The 23,288-nt window shown below is 45.7% G+C and overlaps 2 protein-coding genes across 2 annotated transcripts; both read left to right on the top strand.

Annotated features, from left to right (window-relative positions):
- The first annotated feature begins 153 nt into the window (after positions 1-153).
- On the top strand, positions 154-17,574 carry scfd1 (sec1 family domain containing 1). Its single transcript, XM_083684016.1, has 25 exons — positions 154-207; positions 1,220-1,290; positions 1,537-1,625; positions 2,025-2,115; positions 2,360-2,482; positions 3,346-3,433; positions 3,636-3,725; positions 4,441-4,496; positions 5,762-5,847; positions 6,855-6,954; positions 8,144-8,283; positions 8,665-8,755; positions 8,950-9,023; positions 9,129-9,210; positions 9,594-9,690; positions 9,805-9,875; positions 11,759-11,838; positions 12,169-12,231; positions 12,414-12,489; positions 12,681-12,734; positions 15,415-15,467; positions 15,883-15,916; positions 16,641-16,706; positions 16,811-16,879; positions 17,342-17,574. Exons 1-25 carry the CDS (start codon positions 177-179, stop codon positions 17,363-17,365), a joined length of 1,899 nt encoding a protein of 632 aa, XP_083540142.1. The 5' UTR covers positions 154-176; the 3' UTR covers positions 17,366-17,574.
- A 972-nt stretch (positions 17,575-18,546) lies between these two features.
- Positions 18,547-22,987, top strand: opn6b (opsin 6, group member b; the record flags this gene model as incomplete). Its single annotated transcript, XM_083684095.1, has 6 exons — positions 18,547-18,640; positions 19,832-20,037; positions 21,202-21,301; positions 21,691-21,795; positions 21,997-22,220; positions 22,505-22,987. 6 exons carry the CDS (start codon positions 18,547-18,549, stop codon positions 22,985-22,987), a joined length of 1,212 nt encoding a protein of 403 aa, XP_083540221.1.
- Between the last annotated feature and the right edge of the window lie 301 nt (positions 22,988-23,288).

The following is a 23,288-nucleotide window of genomic DNA, read 5'->3' as shown; positions in this document are numbered from 1 at the left end:
TGACAGTCCATACGTTGTAAGAGAAACGTAAAATAGCCTACACTCCATGAGCAGTGCATGTACATGCACATTAGGTGGCAGTAACGTTTTGATATTTCGTTAATTACAAGACGTCATCGAACGTACACTTCACTGCCACGTCATTCGAATGCCCCGTCACCGCATAAACAGAAAAGATGGCCGCCTCCGTCCGGGAAAAGCAGGCAGGTTTGTCAATGGTTTCGTTTATTCATTTCTCACCCTAGTCAGCAAGTCGTATGAGTGAGGAATGAAGACATTTTCATTATATGTTGTATAATTCTCTTGTCTTTGACCCTAGATAGTTGTCGAATTGAAAATAACACACCAAACCCCCTAAACTGCCACATATCATGTCTCCGAGAAAATGCAAGACGTTAGCTAGCTAGATTGTCCACCGCTAGCGAACTACCCCTATATTCTATTCTTAGCTATATCCTAGAGATTGATTTAGTAGTCATGCCGATAAAATCTAGAAATGTTTGCTTATCACCCACTACTTTCACGTGAGATGACGTGCAGCAGAGAGACACCTGTCACATCCTGCTAATTTAGCTAGCTCTGTTGTGTATCTAGATTATGAGTACTGTACTTCACCACAACCGCCTAGTGAACTAATAATGCTGTCAAACAACTCCTGCTCTAGCGCAATATTTGGTTACGGTAATCGAGCATAGTACATGCTACTGTGGTCGGCAAGATGGGGGTGTGGTAATAGAATGTCTAATACTAGGTTGCTTTCTCCCTACTCGGCTTTGGTGCATCTTTGGTTTGTTTGGTGTGGTTGTGTAGGCTACTATATCTATCTCTTTTCATATCCAGTACAGTAGCCAAGAGTAATGTCCAAATGCCTCATTTGTCAGAGCCTAAGACTGAATTGAATTCTAACTGTATGCGTTATACCTTCAACACATTTGCTGCAAGGAGTCTGTTTACATTCACTTGAACCCAATACTAACTGTTATGTATGAACATATCTGTATAGATATAAGCATGACAGATGGAAAAGGTCATTCCCAGTAGAACTTAGGCTACAGTATATGTGGTACATCAGTTGAGGCTGGTGGAGGTAGAACAGGTTAATTGTAATGCATGGACACATCTGTCCTCGGATTACTACCTCCACCAGCCTCACCTGCTGTACATTCACGAAGCAGGGCTGTCATGGTGAAGTGACGTGTCCCCCTCTGTCCCCCCCCAGCTGCCCTGAAGCGCATGCTGAACTTCAACGCTCCTCCTTTGAAGAACACTGCTTCTGAGCCAGTATGGAAGGTAGATGTCCTTCAGAGAGATCATTATTACAGCCCTGAATTCACTTGCGTTATTGTTTCAATGTTTGCTTCCAGTGGAACAAAGACAGGTGTGTTCTTATGAATGTAGACTATGAGATAAATTCTTCTTGAATGTCAAATATGATGCAGGCTTGGGTTCATTCTTACATTGGTTATAGTATACTGAGGCCTAACTGCAGGTTTCTGTGTGCTTGTGTTGATACGCTTCCTCTCTGTGTGTGTTCAGGTGTTGATATACGACAGGTTTGGCCAGGACATCATATCACCTCTCCTGGCTGTGAAGGAGCTCAGGGACATGGGCATCACACTCCACTTGTGAGTGACGCACCGCTCATCAAGACATGATGACCAATAGATGGCTTAATCTTTCCAGGCCTGTAGACTAGAACCTTCCATCTCCAGAGGGAGGCCAGATTTAGAGAAAAACCACACTCATGATCATACATCAGTACTGATATGACTGTAGAAACCTTTGACCTGTCTGAGGAACCCATCTACTGATCAATCATATCATTAGTAGTAGATCTGAGCAAGGTAGCACAAACAAACCACAACTATGGATGGGGACTCAGGCTAGGAATGTGAGTCAACAATAAATGAAGCAATTGATAGCTAAATCCATACACCATTGCTAGGTGGACTGTGTGTTGACTCAGATCAATAGAAGACAACATTGAGAACAGCCTGGAATCAACCTCTTATCTTACTCTACAGGTTGCTGCATTCAGATCGAGACCCCATCCCAGATGTGCCGGCCATCTACTTTGTCATGCCCACAGAGGAGAACATAGACCGTATATGCCAAGTAAGCATCTCTCCCTCCTATCATAACACATCACCAGATATCAATGCACTTTAACTTGAGGTAAACTGAAGCTCTGTATCAAATAGCTCATGGAATAATTGGTGACCACTTGTATATCAATACTCCCACATGGCAGTAAAATACAATACATTCAAATATATTATAATGCAATATAACAATCAAATGCATTTAACTTGTATTGACAAATGTATTGACTTTTGGGTTATTTTTTCTATTGCTCCAGGACCTCCGTAACCAGCTGTATGAGTCGTACTACCTGAACTTCATCTCTGCCATCTCCAGGAGTAAGCTAGAGGACATAGCCAGCGCTGCCTTGGCCGCTAACGCCGTCAACCAGGTCACCAAGGTACAATCAACTCGTACTGTATTGAACAGAATTTAACATTACCATGCAAAGATTTTACAAAAAAAACATCACATCATACACATACAAAAAAAAAGTGAAACATCATACTATAAACACAACAATAAACGTATGCACACACACACATATGCACATACTTCAGTGGAGGCTGATGGAGGTAGAAATCGTGTGTTTCATACCATTCCTCATTCCGTTCTATGCATTACAATGAGCCCGTCCTCCAATTTCTACCTCCACCTGCCACCCCTGACGTACCTGTATACCCCCCCGAGTCTTCTCCTGTCATAACACATCACACAGCATTACAACACTCAGGTCTCTCCTGAACCGCAGACCAACCCACGTACCTGACCCCAGAGGCACACCTGTGTAGATCTGAGAGAACAGGACCCGTTTAAGTCTTCTGAACCCCAAGGCCCAGTAGTTTGATCTGATCCTGGATCGCAAGAACATTATCTGGATCATTGTGATCTACATTGAAGGTTTTGAAATACTGGGCCCAGACCAACCCAAAGCCCTTACCCCAGAGGCACTCCTGTAGATCTGAGAGAATGGGACAGGTTTAAGCAGAATGGAGGATGCTCCACTTTCCCATCTGATAGGCAATCCTCTCAGAGTTACAGGAAGGGGAGGGGGCGGTTTGGGATTCAGAAAATATCTCCCAACATGTCCAGTGTATGTACCAGACATCCTAACACTATGGTGTTCTGTCCTACTAGGTGTTTGATCAGTAACATCCTAACAGTATGGTGTTCTGTCCTACTAGGAGTTTGACCAGTAACATCCTAACACTATGATGTTCTGTCCTGCTAGACATCCTAACACCATGGTCTTCTGCCCTCCAGGTGTTTGACCAGTATTTGAACTTCATCACTCTTGAAGATGACATGTTCATCCTTTGCAACCAAAACAAAGAGCTCATCTCCTACCATGGTGAGTAACCTAGAGTACATGTAATGGTTTAACTCAAACCTTTACTTGATGGGATGTATGTTTAGTACCACTTGTACATTCAGATTTATTATTGTCAGAATGCAATCCCGAAGTCATTTAAAGCATGAAGCTGTCTTTGTCTTTCTGAGTGTGTTTGTCTTCAATCTGTTTTGTTTTTCTTTTCTGTTTTCTATCTTCTCAGCGATTAACAAACCAGACATCATGGACACAGACATGGACGCCATCATGGACACGATAGTCGACAGCCTCTTCTGCTTCTTTGTCACTCTGGGTGAGTTCTAGAATCTCTCTTCTACTTTTTCCCATACTGTCTACACTGGCAAGCCTCTTAGAATGTTTCTTTATCATTTGAAAATAAACTGTTGGATTCTGTGTTTTTAATATTTTTTATTTCTTCTGGCTATAGTACCGTTTGTATCTGCTAGATGGCAGTGTTACTATTACTATCACCCACTAAAGCAGTAGCAATCATACAGAGATGGACACCATTTGAAAAAATATAATTTCCTACACTGTGACTGTCTATGGGACACATGGAATAATCCCATCATCCATGTGAGGCTGGTGGAGGTAGAAATCGAAGGACAGGCTCATTGTAATACCATTCCTCATTCCATTCCATGCGTTACAATGAGCCCGTCCTCCGATTTCTGCCTCCACTGATGTGAGCCCTCTAACTAACCTAGTGTCTATAAGACAGTCAGTTCAACCCACATGAAGAAACAGGAAGCCCTCACATAGTGCAGTATACCCACACACAGCCTCTTATTTCTTCATCTGGATTCCATTGGCCAAGCCCTGGTTTTCTGAAGAGATTAGGATGTGCATGTTACCCATCGATGTTAGTTTAACCTCCTGGTGGGATTCACCTCCCTACAGTAGAATACACCTCCACATCGTCCCATTCATAGTCAACCTCTGCTACAGTCATCAATGCCCCCCCGTCCCTGTCCAGTCACCAGCACGTGTCATGTGTGTTCTCCTAGGTGCTGTCCCTATAATCCGCTGCCCCAGAGGGAACGCTGCAGAGATGGTGGCGGTGGTGAGCATCCATACTCTATCTGTACTCCTCTAGTAACCCTGGCATCCATCCTACTCATCTGTGCTCCTCTGATGTCCATGTGCAGTCACTGTCAGGCTAGTCACAACACTCTTCTGCTGGGTCCTAGAGCTCCACTTGTGTACTTCCCCACATGGATAAACAAAGAAAATAAGCATAGGGATGTTCTAAGCATGGGCTCTTATACCAATCCATTCCCTTTTACATCTGTGTGGGGGAATGCATCAGTGCATACTTCAGAATAAGGATTAGCATTGCATCCTTTGTGAGGAGAGAGCTGGGGGGAGAGTACAGTTCCATACTTGGATTCAAATAGAATTTATTTTCTCTCAAATACTTTGGGTGTTTGATTGCACCTGTGTGGACTACCCGATGGGTTCCATTGCGCCAGGTGAAGTACTGTAGGCTCAGTTAAAGTATTTGAAAGAGAAAAGGAATTCTATTTGAACCCAGGTCTGGATGAGGAAGAGTACCCATCCCCACAGGGCATGGTGGGGAAAGGGAAATGAGTAATTTGATGACCTCCCCCCCCCCTCTCCTCCTCCACCAGAGTCTCTCCATCCTGACAGCATTGGCAGGTAGACTCTGTACCCAGAGTAGGGAGAGGAATGTTGATGTGGTGTGGACTGCAAGCTGATCCAGCAGGGCCTTAATGGATGTGTGCAGCGTTGCTAGTCAGACAAGACCTGTCTTTGTTCGCCATACTGTACCAGTGTGACCGGTGGGGGAGTCTAGACTCCCATGGCCTTTTACCTACGCAAAGGACAGAGACTAACACAGGCACCTACGTAACAGACCATGTCTAGCACAGGTATCCACCAGTGGAGGCTGGTGGAGGTAGAAATCGGAGGACAGGCTCATTGTAATGTATGGAATGGAATAAGGAATTGTATCAAACACGTGTGTGTGTGTGTGTGTGTGTCTGTGTGTGTGTGTGAATGTGAATGTGCTGGGCACGTGTGTTTGATACCATTCCTTATTCCAATTCATGCCCGTCCTCCGATTTCTACCTCCACCAGCCTCCCCTGTCATCCACATACAGTAGGAGACAATGAATGGTCATACTCTGATATCCACGGTAGCATACTATTCAGAATACATGGCTTATACATTGTTTCATACTAAAACCGTATGCTAACGTGGACATTGGAACATGGCCAATGTATAGCACAGTCACCTACTGTACGTAAAAGACCTACTGGCTCTCGTCATAAGAGGCGAGGTCTAACGCACTTTCTCTGTTTCAGAAACTGGACAAGAAGCTTCGGGAGAACCTGCGAGACGCCAGGAATAGTCTGTTCACTGGAGACAACATGGGCGCCGGACAGTTCAGGTGGGTTAGGGAGCTAAGCACTCTGGGTAGGAGACCAGGAGAGACACAGACTATTGATACATATACATTGTGTGTGTGTGTGTGTATATATATATATATATATATATATATATATATACAGTACCAGTCAAAAGTTTGCACTTTCAAGCTGTGAATCTCCCGTTATACCACATCCCAAAGGTGTTCTATTGGATTCAGATCCGGTGACTGGGAAGGCCACTGAAGAACACTGAACTCATTGTCATGTTCATGAAACCAGATTGAGATGACTTTTGCTTTGTGACGTGGTGCATTATCATGCTGGAAGTAGCCATTAGAAGATGGGTAAATTGTGGCCATGAAGGGATGCACATGGTCAGCAACAATACTCAAATAGGCTGTGGCATTCAAGCGATGATTGATTGGTATTAACGGGCCCAAAGTGTGCCAAGAAAACATCCCCCACACCATTACACCACCTCCACCATGAGAAGGTGTACATATATGTATGTATATATATTCCAAACAGACCACATGGTGGAAAGAATACCCAAACTACTACAGCCTAGCTTGGAAAATTAAATTAAATTAAAAATGTAATAAAAGGTGCACAACTAGGATGATGAGAAAACGTTCTTAACATCTGGGTCACAGTGTGATGGGAGTCTCAGTGTGATGAGAAGGTTTTTAAAAACAGTACACCCCACCCTCTGTTCCACTATTTCTTCATTCTTTTCTTCCTTCTGTCCTCCTGAAGGCCTGAGCAGTGAGATGGAAGTCCTCAGTGATGGATAAAGAGAAAACAGCCAAGCCTCCTCTGGGACTCTCCTTGGATCTATTTCAATCCTTCTTCTGTTTCAGCTGAGGAGCAGAGAGAGGGAGAGAGGCCAAAGGGGAACTCTGGGCAGATTAATCATCCTCTAATTTCTTCTCCTCTCTCCCTCCCTCCCCTCTTTCTTTCTCTCTCTCTTCCTACCTCTCCCTCTCTATCTCTCCATCTCCATCTCTCTCTCTCTCTCTCTCTGCAGCTTCCAGAGGCCTCTGTTTGTCCTGGCTGATCGTAACCTGGACCTGGCCACCCCACTCCATCACACATGGACCTACCAGGCTCTGATCCATGACGTCCTGGTAAGATGGGTCCCAGGCCCCCCAGGGAAGCAGCTGTATAAGATCGGGAGAAGCAGATCTGTCATCATAGAAGTAGAATGGACAGGCATTTTTGAAGTCCACATTCTCATTCTAGACAGGTCCCCCAGGAAGAGGCTGCTCTGTCATACACCCACCTGCTTGTTGTGATGTGTATAACAGACACAGGACGTTGACGTTCAACATATTAGTAGGAATTATTTGATGCTCATTTCTTTACCGCCCACCACTTCTAATTCGAGAAGTATAACTGACGTATACTTTCTTTACAAATCATTTGTCATATACATACAGTACAAATATTAGGAATTCATGTCTATGTCGCCTACTGTGACTGTCGACAAGATTCTCAACTGTAAATTTAATATCGCCGACCATGGTGGTGTGACTTTTCATGGAAACTAAACTAAGACGTTTTATTGGGAATGTTTCTGCAGTGACTGTATGTGTAAGATGAAGAGGCAGAGTACTCTGGTATGAGCACAGTGTTCCGTCTGCGGCCAGAGGTTGTAAATATCAGAGGAACCGTTTCCCAGCATCCCGCCCTGAATTATTTGTGGTGTACTGTAGTCCAGGGGAGGCTGGTGGAGGTAGAAATCGGAGGATGGGCCCATTGTAATGCATGGTATGGCATGAGGAATGGTATCAAACACGTGCCTTCCCCGATTCAGATGATACTGCATGTGTGCTGTGGGGAGTCAAAGTATAGTTATTATGATTACCAAATGAATGATAGTGAATATATTGCTGTAGACCTGCCTCCTGCTCTTAGGGAGCAGGTTTACAATATTGCGAGTCCTTTGTTTTAGACGTGATATTTATGGCAACGGTTGTTATTATGCTCTGAGAGTATTATGATGATGTAAGTAGATATCAATGTTGATCCCTGAGGTATTCATGGATGAGATGAATCTTTTTCCAATGTTGTGGGCAGAAGTATTTCCAGAATATTCTGCCAGCCGCCACCGACTTTCCTCTTCCTGTCTCTCCCTACACTGTGTAGAAACTGACACAATGATTTATAGACGTTTTATGTCTTTATTTTCTGCAACAAAAAACAAGTTAACTACCTTATGTAGAAGTTATTATGATTCAGATGATTCACAGATCTCTCTCTCTCTCCCTCTGTCCCTCCCTCCCCCTCTCTCTCTCTCCCTCTCCCTCTCTCCAGGACTTCCACCTGAACAGGGTGAGTATGGATGAGTCTGTGGGAGCCGAGGCGTCGCCTGCAGGAGCCAGACCAAAGAAGAAGAACAAGAAGAGCTATGACCTCACCGCTGCAGACAGGTTCTGGCAGAAACACAAGGGCAGGTGAGTTAGGAACCTCACCTCAGAACCCACTGCCTAGCCTCTCATTGTAGCTTCATAATATAATAGTAACTCTATCTGAAGAAATATTGATGAAGATCAAATATAGAAACAGTATATGTCAAACAAATGTTTTTCCCGTTCTATTATCTGACAGTGTTGTTTTGGGTGTGTCAGTACTGTTTGTATTAAGTTCTATGATTGGCTGACAGTGCGGTGTTGGGTGTTCCAGTATGTATTGAGTTCTATGGTTGGCTGACAGTGTTGTGTTGGGTGTTCCAGTATGTATTGAGTTCTATGATTGGCTGACAGTGTTGTGTTGGGTGTTCCAGTATGTATTGAGTTCTATGATTGGCTGACAGTGTTGTGTTTTGTGGTTTCCAGCCCATTCCCAGAGGTAGCAGAGTCAGTCCAGGAGGAGTTGGACACGTACCGAGCGCAGGAGGATGAGGTCAAACGCCTCAAGAGCATCATGGTGAGACGCACAGAGATACTCTGAGACGCACAGAGGGCTGAGCAGAGCAAAACTTACAACTCTGAATGCTCTACAGCATGATTATTATTGTAGCTTGATTTTAACAATGGTTCTGAGAAAACGGTCATTATTCAACCAGAGTTTTGGTCTGAAAATGCAGACTTACAGTCCTTCCAACTCTCTCTCCTCTCCAGGGACTAGAAGGAGAGGATGAGGGAGCCATTAGCATGCTGTCAGACAACACCGCCAAACTCACCTCCGCTGTCAGGTGAGCAGAAACGGCATTACAATGAACCTGTCCTCCGATTTCTACCTCCACCAGCCTCTTCTTTCTGCAGTAGATGAATGCCTCCCTGTCTCTCCCCTCCTTCAGTTCCCTCCCTGAGCTGCTGGAGAAGAAGAGGCTGATAGACCTCCACACTAACGTAGCCACCGCCGTCCTGGACCACATCAAGGTTAGCATACAACTTTATACATCACCTTAGGCCGTACGTAGTGTTATCATAATTACAACTATTGGAGAGGGTGGTAGACCTCCACACTTATGTAGTCACCACCGTCATGGACCACATCTTGTCTAGAAACATTCCAACCTCATTCTCATTGTTTACAGTACCAGTAAGCCATGTCATGCACCCAATTCCCAACATTTGATATTTCATCTGATCTGTCACATCTTCTCTTGAAACATACACCATAGACACTTGTTATACTTGAGGATAGTTGAAGTGTGAGATGATCTGAAATGATTGTTTTTTGTTGTAGTAGTCTTTCTCTTACAGGAATGACAGCTTGAAACTTTCCTCTAACCGGTCTGTACCTGTTGTTTCCTCCTCAGAGCCGTAAACTGGACGTGTACTTCGAGTATGAGGAGAAGCTGATGAGCAAGTCAACTCTGGACAAGTCCTTACTGGACATCATCAGTGACCCTGATGGTAGGTCAACAATGGTTGAACTGGGCCAAGCCAGAGGAAAAATAAAGAAACCTTCAAATGAGCTTGTGGATATTACGGTTGGTGCACTGAACTATGTTGTTTGTTTGTTTACAGCGGGAACCCCAGAGGACAAGATGAGACTCTTCCTGATCTTCTACGTCACAGCTCTGCAGCCTCCTTCAGAGGTGAGATGCCCCACCACACACACACACACACACACACACATAAGGATAGCATAATGAACATGGTGAAAACACCACCTAGTCCATCAGCTGTAGCTCACCTTTGAACCACTGCAGCAGAAGATGCACTGCAGCAGGCTCCATGTGCTGTCTGATGTAACTCTAAAGGCAGCAGAGAAGCCACCAGTCCCCTTAGAGACAGCAGCCTGTGGTCTCCCTGGACGCACTACCACAGTGACACACACCCATAACAACTTTGGCTGCCGCATAGGATCTCATTGTTTAGAATACCAGTAAGCCATGTCATTCACCCAATTCCCAACATTTCATATTTCATCTGATCTGATATTCAAACCAGCTTGTCTCTGAGCGCGTTCAAAAGGCCTTATTGTTCCATATGACAGATATGAGACATGCGGCGCAGCATCCAGGAACATCGATATGGCTTTGATGCCGGGGCCAACTGCCATTACTCTTGGACTGCAATAATACAAGCTTGTTCTTCCTCTGTATGTATGCTGTATCCAGTGCCTCTCCTCTCCCCCCTCCCCTGTGGACTGAGTCCCATCAGTACCCCCCCAACCCAGAGTGACTGGGCTTTTAGTCCCACCAGTCCTTCTGTGAGATGACGCAGGCTGTAACTAGGGGACCGGGCTGTGATGCGTACGACCCCAACAACTGGCTCTGTCCCAAGCCGCGTCACTCACCACCTCTTTACTAACCACACTTCAGCTTCACCACGGGGACTGAAGACATTCCAACACAGAAAGCCACTGGATTGTGGCTGGGTTCTCTGGCTTGCATAGAAATTGAATTATTAGAATGGGAACAGACAGTCCTCATTCAAATCATTTGTCCTGGATGAGGTGGACCGGCGGCCATCTTTGTTGTACCAGCCAATTCACCACGGTCTGGAGGGTGTCCTGATACTACGCTGGCTGGGAACAACAAATCAACAGTCCTTCATGAGTTGGCTGAAGACCTGAGGCCAGCCAAGCTGCCATGAGTGGATATGTCTGTTCTATGAGTTCTGGGTCTATGCAGGTTGGGTTCTGTCTCAGTCCTGGCTACAGCTGGTTCTGGCTCGGTCCCGGCTAAGCTCTGGCTGGTTTCTGTGGGACCAAAGTTGGTAGGATCAGACTGTCCCGACCTATCACATTGATCAATGGCCTCTCTAATAGGCCTTCTCCTCTGAGGGGGATGCTGGGTCGGAGGCTGACAGCTGAAGTCAAGCAGGAAATCTGCTTTGGGTCTTTGTGGTATCGCTCCTTTCATCTGCCCTGCGTTTCTGTCCTGCTGAACCCAGCAGCTTACCCTGAGATTACCCTCTTTCTCACTCTGTTCCTCAGCTGCAACCTCCCTCTGGCACATTAGTCCGCCTTCCGACTGATGTGGAGTCAAAATGGCCGTCATGTAAACACATGATGTCGTCTCTCTCAGTTATCATCAGCAGGGTTCTGAGAACGATGGGATAAAGCATCTATCTGGCGACACTGAGAGACTTTGTTAGAAACGGCTGGTTTGTTCCATCATGTGCTGCTTCCATATACACAGTAATACTCAGATTGTAGAGGTTTGGAAATTGTAGAGGTTCTTGGTCCCTCTAAAGAATGCACTACTAGATGTCTAGTACCTGCTCTATGATCACTGTGTCTCCAGTGTACAGTGCCCTCTGGAAGTAATGGGACAGTGACACATTTTTCTTTTCTTCTATACTCCAAAAGTTTGGATTTGAAATTAAACAATTACTATGAGGTTAAAATAGAAATTCTCAAGCTTTTACTTGATGGTATTTGTGTACATAAAGTATTGGTTTCACCGTTCAGAAAAGACAACACTTTTATCTATGATCGCAGTGTCTCACCAGTGTATGTTGTGTGTTGCAGGCTGACGTGGAGCAATACAAGAAGGCTCTCCTGGATACAGGCTGTGACCTGTCGCCCCTCAACTACATAAAGCAGTGGAAGTAAGTAGTCACAAGCACAGATTTTACTTTTTCTTTTTTTTTTACATTTACATTTTTGACATTTAGCAGACACCTTTATCCAAAGCGACTTACAAGAAGTACATTTGTCTAAAGTAAGTGAATCATCTATACATAATCGTCATACATCATCATCAACCGATTCATATCATATTGTAGTTCTAAACTACATAAAGCAGTGGAAGTAAGTTGGCACAAGCACAGAGTCACATCATATTGTAGTTCACACTGCACAAGCAAATGTCAAAATAAATAGTCACAAACAAGTTTTTTTTAGGACAAACAACTCATGAATTGTTGATGTTTTCCCAGGGCTTTTACAAAGATGGCTGCGACGCCAGCTAATTACGGGAACAGCGGAGTGAAACCAATGGGGTAAGAGAGGCTTTGACCACAACTGACCCCTAGCATGGTCATAGGCATTGTCTAAATCACATACCGATCTGGGACCAGGCTATGCCAAAAGCTAGTTATAGAAGTTGGCTACTTCAGCACAAACAGATCTAGCTCCTGATCTCCATCCTAACCCTGACTCCCCCCCCCCCCCCCCCCCTCAGTCTCTTCTCCAGAGTGATGAACACAGGCTCCCAGTTTGTCATGGAGGGAGTCAAGAACCTGGTTCTCAAACAGCATGTGAGTAGTTCACCACATAGTCCTGTGTATCATGCTGGAACTCCACAATGAAGTCCTTTGTAAAGATGTTTTTTGCGGGAGGAGGGAGGGACCTTCGCAAACAAGATTTGATTGATTACTTGTTCTCTACCACATGTGTTCTTGCAAGTAATGTCTGACAGAGAACTAAGTTGAAAGTCTTTCTCTTTCAGAACCTGCCGGTGACACGCATTCTGGACAACCTGATGGAGATGAAATCTAACCCGGTGAGTCCTCTGTTGGTCTGTGTCCCCCCCCTCCCCTCCTCTCTCGCTCTCTCTATGCGTGCGTGCGTGCGTGCGTGCAGCATGTCTATGAGGGAGCCATGTTGATGGATGGACAAGATAAATGACCAGGAATCTCCTGTCTTCATTCAGGAAGTGTTCCAGTGTTCCTCTTCATATTAGCACACCTGGGACTGGGCCCGGGTCTCTAATGCCTTTGGTTACGCTTGATTTGGTTTGTCCAGCACACTGGGTGGGTGGGGGGATTGCATTTTCCATCGGTTTTTCCAGTGGTTCCATTTGTAGAGATACTGTATAAGCAGTTCCCTTGCCCTACGCAACCTAAATTAAATTGAAGCGCATAAAAAGTATTCAAAGGAAAACAAACTGCTATTTTGACTCTGACTAAATTAAAACAAGAGACTGGGACAGAATAGCATAGACAGACTTCTGGCTGTTTGATTTCTTCAGTATGGCAGCAGCCCTAGCTAAGCTGCTTAGTGAATACCTGGCCGGCCGCAGGAGCAGCAGCAGTGGTGTGTGTAATACAGTAGGGATGCCAGAGGGCTTCTGCTACAGAGGGCACTCAGCACTCAGCCTGGGATTAAGAACCTGGAGGGAGGGGGTCCACTGCCCTACCTGCATAAGAGGGGGCCCAGCATACTACCTGTGTAGCAGTGGAGGCTGGTGGAGGTAGAAATCGGAGGACGGGCTCATTGTAATGCATGGTATTTGATACCATTCCTTAGTCCATTCCATGTATTATAATAAGCCTGTCCTCCGATTTCTACCTCCACCAGCCTCCCCTGCGTGTTATTACTAGGACTTCTATTACCTGTCTAAGAAGGAATGCGGTAGCTGTAGCTCGCTACATAGAGGGTCCCATGGTTGTAGTAAACCTTAGTCCTGGGCGTTAATATGTTTCTGCCAGGCATTATGTGGGTGGGTAGGGAGGGAAGGAAGAAGGGAGGTAGGGTGGGTGGGGAGGGTTGGTGGGTTGGTAGGTAGGTGGGTAGGTGGGTGGACGTACAGGCATCTGGGCAGCCTTGGGGATTCTCATACCCTTGTTAGAGGATAGAGGCTGGAGAGGGGGTTGGGTTACACCCCAGCACTCTCAGCTCTCTCCTCCTAGCTCCTTACTGGCTATTAGTACAGTACAGTGAAGGTGTAAAACTATTCTGTTCCCTCTCTCCTGTCTTCTGTTGGCCCATGGACGTAGGGGGTTTCCTCCAGGGGTAGTCAAGTCATCTAATGTACTCTGGACCAGCTACCTCTACACAGAAATGAATCAGCTGCTTATTTATCTGTGATAAGCATCTCTCAAAGTAGAGCAGAACCTCTTTTTGTATTCCACAAGACCCTGCTCTTTCTGTAGCTGGAGGGTGTTTGATACCATTCCTCATTCCATTCCATTCATTACAATGAGCCCGTCCTCCAATTTCTACCTCCATCAGCCTCCCCTGATCTTATTACTGCCTGGTTAGATGACCCCCCCCCCTCCCAACACTGAGGTGGACATAACAATATTATCATTTTCTCAGCTCCTGGAGTTTCAGCTCCCTGTACAATACTGCTGTTGTCCTAAGAACTGAGAGGGGGAGAGAGAAAGTGAGGGGGGAAGAGAGAAAGGCGGAGGTAGAGAGAGACACCTCAGTCCCCCCCACCCCCCCCCCCCCCCATTCGATGGTCCTCTAGGACAGGTGTAATGTGGGTGGGTATATTGAACACAATACCTTTCCCTCTCCCAGGCTTAAACAGTGTGTTGAGGTCTGATACCAGAACCTACACTGGGCTGTCCTCTGGGCCCGAAAGCTGATAGCACAAAAATCTGGAGCATTTAGCTTCTTTACAGAGCACAGGGGCTCCTCTTTCAGCAGTGTGACTCTGAAGTATTCACTCCTGCCGTGAAGTATGTGAGCTGGACACTCTGCTGCCAGGAGAGAATACAGCCCATAGGGAGGAGAAGGGAAGAGAATGGAGGAGGGGAAGAGAAGGGGGAGGAGGGAGGAGAGGGGTAGTGTTGGCCTAGGAGTGTATGTGGTCCGTAGAAAGGAGAGAGGGGTAGATTTGAGAAGAGAAGGGTAAGAGGGGGGAGAGGAAGGGGGGGGGGGGTAGATTTGGCCCAAGTATGAATGTGGTCCATAGCAGAGAGAAGTGGTAGTTGTAGGAGGAGGTGAGTGGGGGGTGAGAGAGAGAGAGAGATTTGGCTTCCAGTGGACAGAGGATGGATGAGCAGGATAAAACGCCAAGTAGACTTCTGAGTATAAATGGGAAGCCTCTGTTGAAAGCTGTTAGGTGTCGCCTGAATGGAGCCAGGACTGACTCAGTCTGAGTCCTCCTATTGGTTGAATCTGTCTCTCAGGACCCAACTCCTCAGGAGTGATCTGCTCAGGAATGGGATGATGTCGGTCACATTCTGGAGCCATCTTTAGAACAGTCATGCTGCGCGTTATGATAAGATTGTCAAATTATATTGATGGGGTTCCTGAGATGGTAAACACTTGTCCTGGCGCTGTGAGATCTGTTAACATGTGTTTTTCAGACTGCTTGGAGCTCAACCATTGTTCAAATGGGATCTCTCTCATGTTGATGTGATTGTATGAATGTGTTGTAAACATGGAATAAATGTGTTATAAACGTGTAATAGATGAATTATTTTATAAATGTGTTTTCTGACCTGCAGGAGACGGATGATTACAGATATTTTGATCCCAAGATGTTGCGCGGCAGTGAGAGGTGAGATTTGATGAGAAACATCTAGGACACCCAGTACTATTATAGCCAGGAAGAGGCCAAACGCATGACATAACTCTTGTACTAGTTCTTTACATTCTCTACAATAATCAAATCACATTGTTGACAGTTGGAAACACCACTTTGAAAAATAATGTTCTGAAAGCCAAGAAAGGCTTAGAAATGTTTTTACAAAACAACACTTTTACCATTAGCAAAAATGCCTGCGTATTCAACTCTCTCACAGCAAGCCAGTCTGGGTTAGGCCTTTATTTACAGTGCAGTATAAAAGTCCCCCTTCAGAACCTTAGTGCTTTTCCTTGACCAGAGGATTATTAGGTGCTGACTCATCTAGACTGTCATACTGTTAAAGAGTGTGTGCTGATCTCCTCTTCCTCTTCTCCTCTTCTCCTCACAGCTCCATCCCAAGGAACAAGAATCCCTTCCAGGAGGTGAGTCCTGGCCCAGACAGATGGACAGACACATACAAAGAGACAGAGGGACACACACACAGAGGCTCTGGCCTGTCGTGCCCTGGTCTGTGCCATAGTTCTCCTACCCTAGCCTGACTGTGTGAGAGGTAGAGCTGTAAGCAGCCTGGCCTACGAAAGAGGTAGCATTAATGCTAACACTACAGCTCTAATCTGCTGCCCTTAAAGCACGGCCCAAGTCACGGGTAGCATTAATGCGACAGCTATAATCTGCTCCCTAACCTGGCCTCAACCAGACACACACACACACACACACACCCCTTAGTTAGAGGTAGCATTAATGCTAATGCTACAGCTATAATCTGTTCCCTGGTCTGGCCTCCATTTAAGACTGCCAGGACTGCTGGAGTCATGAGACAAGATGAGGCCCCTCTCACAGTCACCAGCACATGGAGAAGAAAGCAGGGTCTGTTTTTAAATGGTTGGCTGCTTGGTTGGCTGGTCATCTCCAATAAGAGCTATAGCAGTACAGATCTGGGCTCTATGTTATTAAAATAAATATGAATTTAAGCTCTTTTTATGTACCACTGAAATTGAGTTGTGTTTCACAAGTCAAGGAAAACTGTTGACAATCAATTTTAAGACAGTTGCAAGTATGTGATGCTCTAGTTCTATACTAGGGGAGGCTGGTGGAGCCACTTGTCTATACTGTGTCTACACGAGTCTTTCCCTCCCTCTGTTTCAGGCGATCGTCTTCGTGGTCGGAGGGGGCAATTACATAGAATATCAAAACCTGGTCGATTACACAAAGGTAGCTTTCTATGACTCGGATATTCTCTATTAACCAAAACTTTCACTCTTCATGTCTTCAGGCTGAACATGTATGTTAATGTGTGGATTTGTATGACCTCACAGGCTAAGCCAGGGAAGAGGGTTCTGTATGGATGCAGTGAACTCTTCAATGCAGGACAGTTCATCAAACAGGTTTGTTCTGTTTAGTAATATACAGTGCCTTCGGAAAGTATTCAGACCCCTTCACTTTTTCCACATTTTGTTGTTATAGACTCAATTTATTTCTGTATTTCAGTTTTAATAAATTTACAGAAATTTCTAAAAACTTGTTTTCACTTTGTCATTCTGGGGTATTGTGTGTGGATTGATGGCAAATTCTTTTAATTTAATCCATTTTAAATTGAGTCTATAACAACAAAATGTGGAAAAAGTGAAGGGGTCTGAATACTTTCCGAAGGCACTGTAAATGACTTTTCATGGGATTGTGTTCAGTTTTGATGATATTGGGGCAGTTTCCTTGACACAGATTAAGCCTACTTTTGGTTTGATGATTCTCCATTGAAAATGTTTTTAGTCTTGGACAAGACTTAATCTATGTCCGGGAAACTTGCAGAGAGAGAGTTTATTCTGACCTTGTTTTCACTGTGTTCACAGCTTTCCTCTCTTGGCCAAAAGTGAAAAGCAAGAAAATATGAACATTTCTCCTGGATTCCATTCCTCTTGAAGACTCCCAACTGCAATCAAGACCCCCCCCCCCCCCCCCCCCCTTAATGATCCTCTAGGCCCTGACTCTCTGATATTCCATGTGTTTTATAATGTGTACTATACTTACAATGTTTGTTCATTAACAAATTTGGTTTACACTCACAACAATAAAGTTTAACAGTCTTAATCAACTGCATAGTTGTCTTAATCTACTGTTTGGTTGTTTGGTTACACCTGCAGTTGACACTGAAATCACTGGACTCTCCATCTCCAATTTTGTTTCATGATAATGAAGTTTATGAAAAGAGTTTATGAAAGGGCTTCACAGCAGAGACTTAGTAGGGACACTGTGGGGATGAGAAATGTTTATACATGGATTAATAAAGGTTTCATACAATTCAGGGCCCCTATAATGCCACACGTCAGTTTTCTGTCCCCTTCATTAGTCAAACTGAGGCTAGATTCCCACAATGAACCAGGGGAGGCTGGTGGAGCCCTTCCTCCGATTTCTACCTCCCCAGCCTTCCCTTCACTAATGCCACACAGAAAGGGCTAATGTTTGGTTTGTGTGTTATCCAACCCCGTACATAAAACTTTTTTTTCCAGACATCGGAGCATGTAGCTACTGTACATGACACTGTATTAGCGTCTCTGGTTAGCCCTACTGGCTAGCACTGACCCAGAAAATCTCTCCTTAACGAGATCAAGAGATCAGATTAATTATGTATGACACAACCATGTTTTGTTCCCAGGGCAGGCATCTGTTGGTGTGACACAGAGGCTCGTCCTATGGAGAGGTTAAGAGGGAGAAGGATGGTGCTCCGTTGCTAGAAACGGTCACACCTGAACCTGCTACAGACAGACCCTCACCTGAGCTACTGTACATCCTACCTGGACCCTCTGACAGCCCTCCCTGGAGCTCACCTGAGCAGGGGTCTTCAGACGGACAGAGCCGTATCTTGACTTCCTGACATTTAGCGTTCCTTACCTGAACTAGGTCAAGTGTCAGCAGCAGTCTGAGCAGTCACCTGGAGCTGGATCAGAGCTCACCTGTAGTCACAGAGGTCTTAAGAACTCACCTGACCTGGGACAGAACTGAACCAGAACAGGGGGCATCAGACTGGGAACTGCATCACCCAGAGATAGCAGTACTGATGGAGAACTCTAACCTGCTCCATGCTAATGTGACCGTCTACAGAGTCTCAGATGAGGGAGAGACCGCCATCGGAGTCTACCTGCTCATACTGGGTAAGGATTTAGAAATTATAGGGTCTAGACTGCTGTTTAAATCAAGAGAGATTGGTGGAGGTAGACATAGGAAGACGGGCTCATTGTAATACATGGAATGGAATGAAGAATGGATTTCACGTGTTTGATACCATTCCTCATTCCATTCCATGCATTACAATGAGCCTGTCCTCGGATGTCTACCTCTATCAGCCTCCACTGATTACAATTCAGGGATGTGCTTTTTTCCTGATTAATCAGGCAACTCCTGCTTTTCTGCCTGATCTCTTCTTTTGTACATGATTGACTGACCTTCCCCCCCAAACAAATATTGTATTTTTTCCCCTGGTTTTCTATGTTGCCTTGGCCAGCTGTCTATATTTTGCTGTTTCTGCTGCAGCTTTTTTATTTGTACATATTGGTTGGTCAGGGTACTCAAAAGTAATGGGACAGATTCAAATGTCCAAATTAAGCACTCATGTTTTTTGCATGCAATAACTGCCTGAAGTCTGCGACCCATTAACCCCACCAGGCACTGAGTATCTTCTCTGGTGATGCTCTGCCAGGACTGTACTGCAGCCATCTTCAGTTGTTATTTGTTTTGAGGTCTTTTTGCCTAAAAAGATATCATCAGGAAATGAAATGTATGTTCAATTGAATTTAAATCAGAAGATTGACTTGGCCAGTCAAGTCCTTTCCACTTTTACACCCTGAAAAACTCAGGTCATTGTTTTACTATATGATGTAGCACCATCCAATGAATTTGGAGGCATTTGCTTGCACTCAAGCAGACAAGATGTTTTTGTACACTTGAAAATACATTCTGCTGCTGCCGTCAGCAGTTACAATCATCAAGTAAAACAAGTTAGCAAGTTCTACTGGCAGCTATACATGCCCAAACCTAACACCCTCTGCACCATGTTTCACAGATGAGGTGGTATTCTGTAAATCTTCAGCCGACCCTTTTTTCTCCAAACTTTCCTCTTGCAATCACTCTGGTCCTGGTATACACACGCACACACACACACCAACACTCACACACACTTACACTCACTACCATCACTGCTGCTATTGTGTCTATTGTGTTGGAATTGTATTTGTAACGTCCTGATATTTGCGCTGTTGAGAGGAACCTGGTAAAGAGAACATTTAACTGTACAACTGTATCCTGTGCATACTGTATCCCTCCTGACCCCCCTGACCCCTCTCCAGGCTGGCTTTCCTGGATAGGTAATGGGGTGGTGATTGTGCTGATGACCAGAGAGAGACACAGTCTGGAGCCCCAGGACTTCCTCACCTTCAACCTGTCCGTGTCCGACGCCGGCATCGCTCTCTTTGGCTACTCCAGGGGCATCCTGGAAGTCTTCAATGTGTTCATGGACGAAGGGACGCTGATACAGAGGATATGGACCTGTCAGGTACTGTACAATGGGAATTATCCACATGTGTAAATGACGTGTACCTGGGGAGTCTTGTGGAAACAGAAATCGCAGGACGGGCTCATTGTAATGCATGGAACGGAATGAGGAATGGTATCACACACAGATACCATCCCTCATTCCATTCCATACATTACAATGAGCCTATCTTTCAATTTCTACCTCCACCAGCCTCCACTGATGTGTACATACAATATGATCATACTTATATGAGGAGCAGTTAGCAATTTTTCTATATTCTAATTCTTCTATGAGGTTACTTTCTTCTAATAATGCTATATTTGACAACACACATGAGTCTAATCTTATGACATTCTCTGGTTTCCTATTGTATGGGAGCATCATTTTTCAGGGGAGAAATGATCTGAATACACTGATGTCCAACATCATGTGTTTTGTTGATCTTGTATCTTAGCATCGTGACTGTTTTAGAATAGAGTACCACCAGGAAAGTGAGCCAGCCTCTCTCTGTCAGCACTGTTGCCCTGGCGACGCAGGATTCCCTCCACTGTATGACCGATGACTGGAATAAAACAGAAATAATTAAAAAAACAGAACATTCAAAAAGGGAACACAGTGTGCTTTTATTCTGCAGACTATCTGGCTAGTTCTCTCAGAGTCTGGTTCATCTGCAGACTAGCTGGCTAGTTCTCTCAGTCTGGTTATTGTGCTCTGATGACGTAGTTTATTTGGAGGGAATACGGATTATACTCCAACATGTTGGCAGAGAACACACTGACGATTTATCTTAATCAACAGGTTTCTGTGCCTTGGCCAGCTAGTAGTTTGTCCATTGGCCAGATAGTAGTCAGGTCCCAAATCTGAAGGCTCTTTAGCCAACTGTGACTACTGTTGTGAAGCCTAACATGTGTAGCATGGCAGCAATAGTCATAAGAGTTGTCTGAAGCAGATACAGATCTGTGACAAGACTACAGGTCGATGGGTTCATAATCTAGAATATTCTAAATGTGTGTTTGTCAGATGGACAAGCCTGATTCCAGACATACCTGTATTTGCTCGGGAGTTAAGTCATGGGAGTTGGCCACAGTTGGAGGGGTCCCTAATCTACAATATTCCGCTTGTGTGTGTTTGCCAGGTGATCTGGGTTTTTAATCTAGAATATTCTCTGTGTTTCTGTGCCAGGTGGACGGCTTCCTAATCCTTCTCTTCGGCCTCATCAGCATCAACACGCTGACAGCCATCAGTGTCATCCGCTACATCAAAGGCTGCCAGCCTCACCACGGTATGCAGCGCTGCAGCCCTGCCAAGCCTGCAGCCAGGGGCACGGACGGAGAAGGGGGGCTGGGGGGACAGGGGGGCTGGGGGCCTCCTCAGACCAGGTGCTGCTAAGGGCAGCCCAGGTCAACTAGAAGCAGGTTGAATCCAGAGCACTGCGTCCCAATTCTATTATGTGGGGCAGGGCTCCCTCTCATGCTCTCGTGATGGGTACCCCAGCCGAAGTGTAAATGAGGACCATGAGGATGTCCTCTTGGTCCCATGGTAGACGCTTGGGTTTGGTGTGTGGGAGACCTGGGTGGGATCCCCACTTGGTACAGTACGTCTTCCCCAGACTGTACACATATTTAGCCCATGTTTCATCATATTGCTTACCATCCCTGTCTTGTCTTTCAGCTCTGCACATCACCAAGTTTAACGTTTCCGTGGTGATAGCTTCAGTGTGGCTGTGGGCACTGTTCTGGTCTGGAGCGCCCCTAGTGGGCTGGGGTAGTTACAGAGGTAAGGCCCTCCCTCCATCCATGTGTATAAATATCAATTCATTCCAGGGGAGGATGGTGGAGGTAGAAATTGGAGGATGGTGCACGTGTTTGATACCATTCTCTATTCCATGCCTTACAATGAACCCGTCCTCCGATTTCTACCTCCACCAGCCTCTCCTGAAGTGGTAACACACGGTGCTGTTTTCCCCTCCTCTTCCAGCTCGTAAGTACGGTACGTGTGAGATAGACTGGGTCCAGGCGCGGTACTCTGTCCCCTACCGCCTCTACGTTCTGGGCATCTTCACCTTCAACTTCTTCATCCCCATCATCATCATCATCTTCTCCTACGTGTCCATCATCCGCCGGGTCAGCTCCTCCCACAAGAGCAGCCGCGGGGGCGCAGTCAGCGAGAGGCAGAGGCTGATGGAGCGCAACATCACACGGGTGAGGAGGGGCCGTCAGATTACCTTACTGTAGTAGGATTTAGATCAGGGGAGGCTCATGGAGGCAGAAATCGGAGGACGGGCTCATTGTAATACATGGAATGTAATAAAGAATGAGAAATTAGTGTGTTTGATACCTTTCTTCATTCCATTCCATGTATTACTATGAGCCAGTCCTCCGATTTCTACCTCCACCAGCCTCCACTGGTCAATATTCCTATTATATGTTTGTGGCCATTCATGGAGTGCATCTATCTCTATCTATCTATGTCCTCCTCCCTCCAGCTGTCTCTGATCCTGTGTGCAGCCTTCCTATTGGCCTGGTCTCCCTATGCAGTCATCTCCATGTGGGAGATGTTGGGTTACCAGGTGCCTCCTGTCAACAGCATTCTGGCCAGCCTGTTCGCCAAGTCAGCCAGCTTCTACAACCCCTTCATCTACTTGGGCATGAGCTCCAAGTTCAGACACGACCTGATTGGCCTCTTCCGATGCCTCCGCCCTGACCCCGCCCACAATGCCATGCCCCGCCCCCTGAGGCCTGGCGAGGTGCAGGCGAACGTGGACATCCCTGGAATAATGATGAAGGAGAGAGGAGGAGGAAGAGGAGGAGAAATGGAGAACAACCTGGACTCTGAGCTGGGCAGTGACGGGACGGAACGAGAGGCGGGGGAGGGACCCAGCTCTCTCATGGCTCCTAGCACGCTGATGGGTCCTAGCGCCCACGGGTTGAAGTTCATGAGGAAGTTAAGTAACTCTGGTCGGCTGTGAGCCACTCACACGTGTCCTTCTTACTGAGGCACAGCTCAGCTTTCACTCTTTCACTCTTCATACCAGTGGAGGCTGTTAGAGGTAGAAATCGGAGGACGGGCTCATAGTAATGCATGGAATTCCTCATTCCTCCGATTTCTACCTCCAACAGCCTCGCCTGTTTAATACCCACAGCACGGTAATGTCTCCTGTACATGTGTGTTAATCTCACAGTTATACTGTCTAAACTGCACCTCTTGTACACACTGTACAATGTTGCAATGTGTCCCTCTGGATTTTAGTAACTTAATCATTATTTAAT

Source organism: Argentina silus (assembly GCF_951799395.1).
Source record: "Argentina silus genome assembly, chromosome: 13".
In the NCBI taxonomy this organism is placed as follows: domain Eukaryota; kingdom Metazoa; phylum Chordata; class Actinopteri; order Argentiniformes; family Argentinidae; genus Argentina; species Argentina silus.
The sequence above is the reverse complement of the archived record's forward strand: the minus strand, read 5'-3'. Positions and strand labels throughout refer to the sequence as shown.

What these genes read in the sequence shown, in the direction of transcription:
- scfd1 (XM_083684016.1), top strand. Translation starts at nt 177, where the DNA reads ATGGCCGCCTCCGTCCGGGAAAAGCAGGCAG. An exon ending in AGAGCTCATCTCCTACCATG is followed by an intron (nt 3,434 to 3,635) that starts GTGAGTAACCTA and finishes CTATCTTCTCAG; the next exon opens with CGATTAACAAACCAGACATC. An exon ending in AACTACATAAAGCAGTGGAA is followed by an intron (nt 11,839 to 12,168) that starts GTAAGTAGTCAC and finishes ATGTTTTCCCAG; the next exon opens with GGCTTTTACAAAGATGGCTG.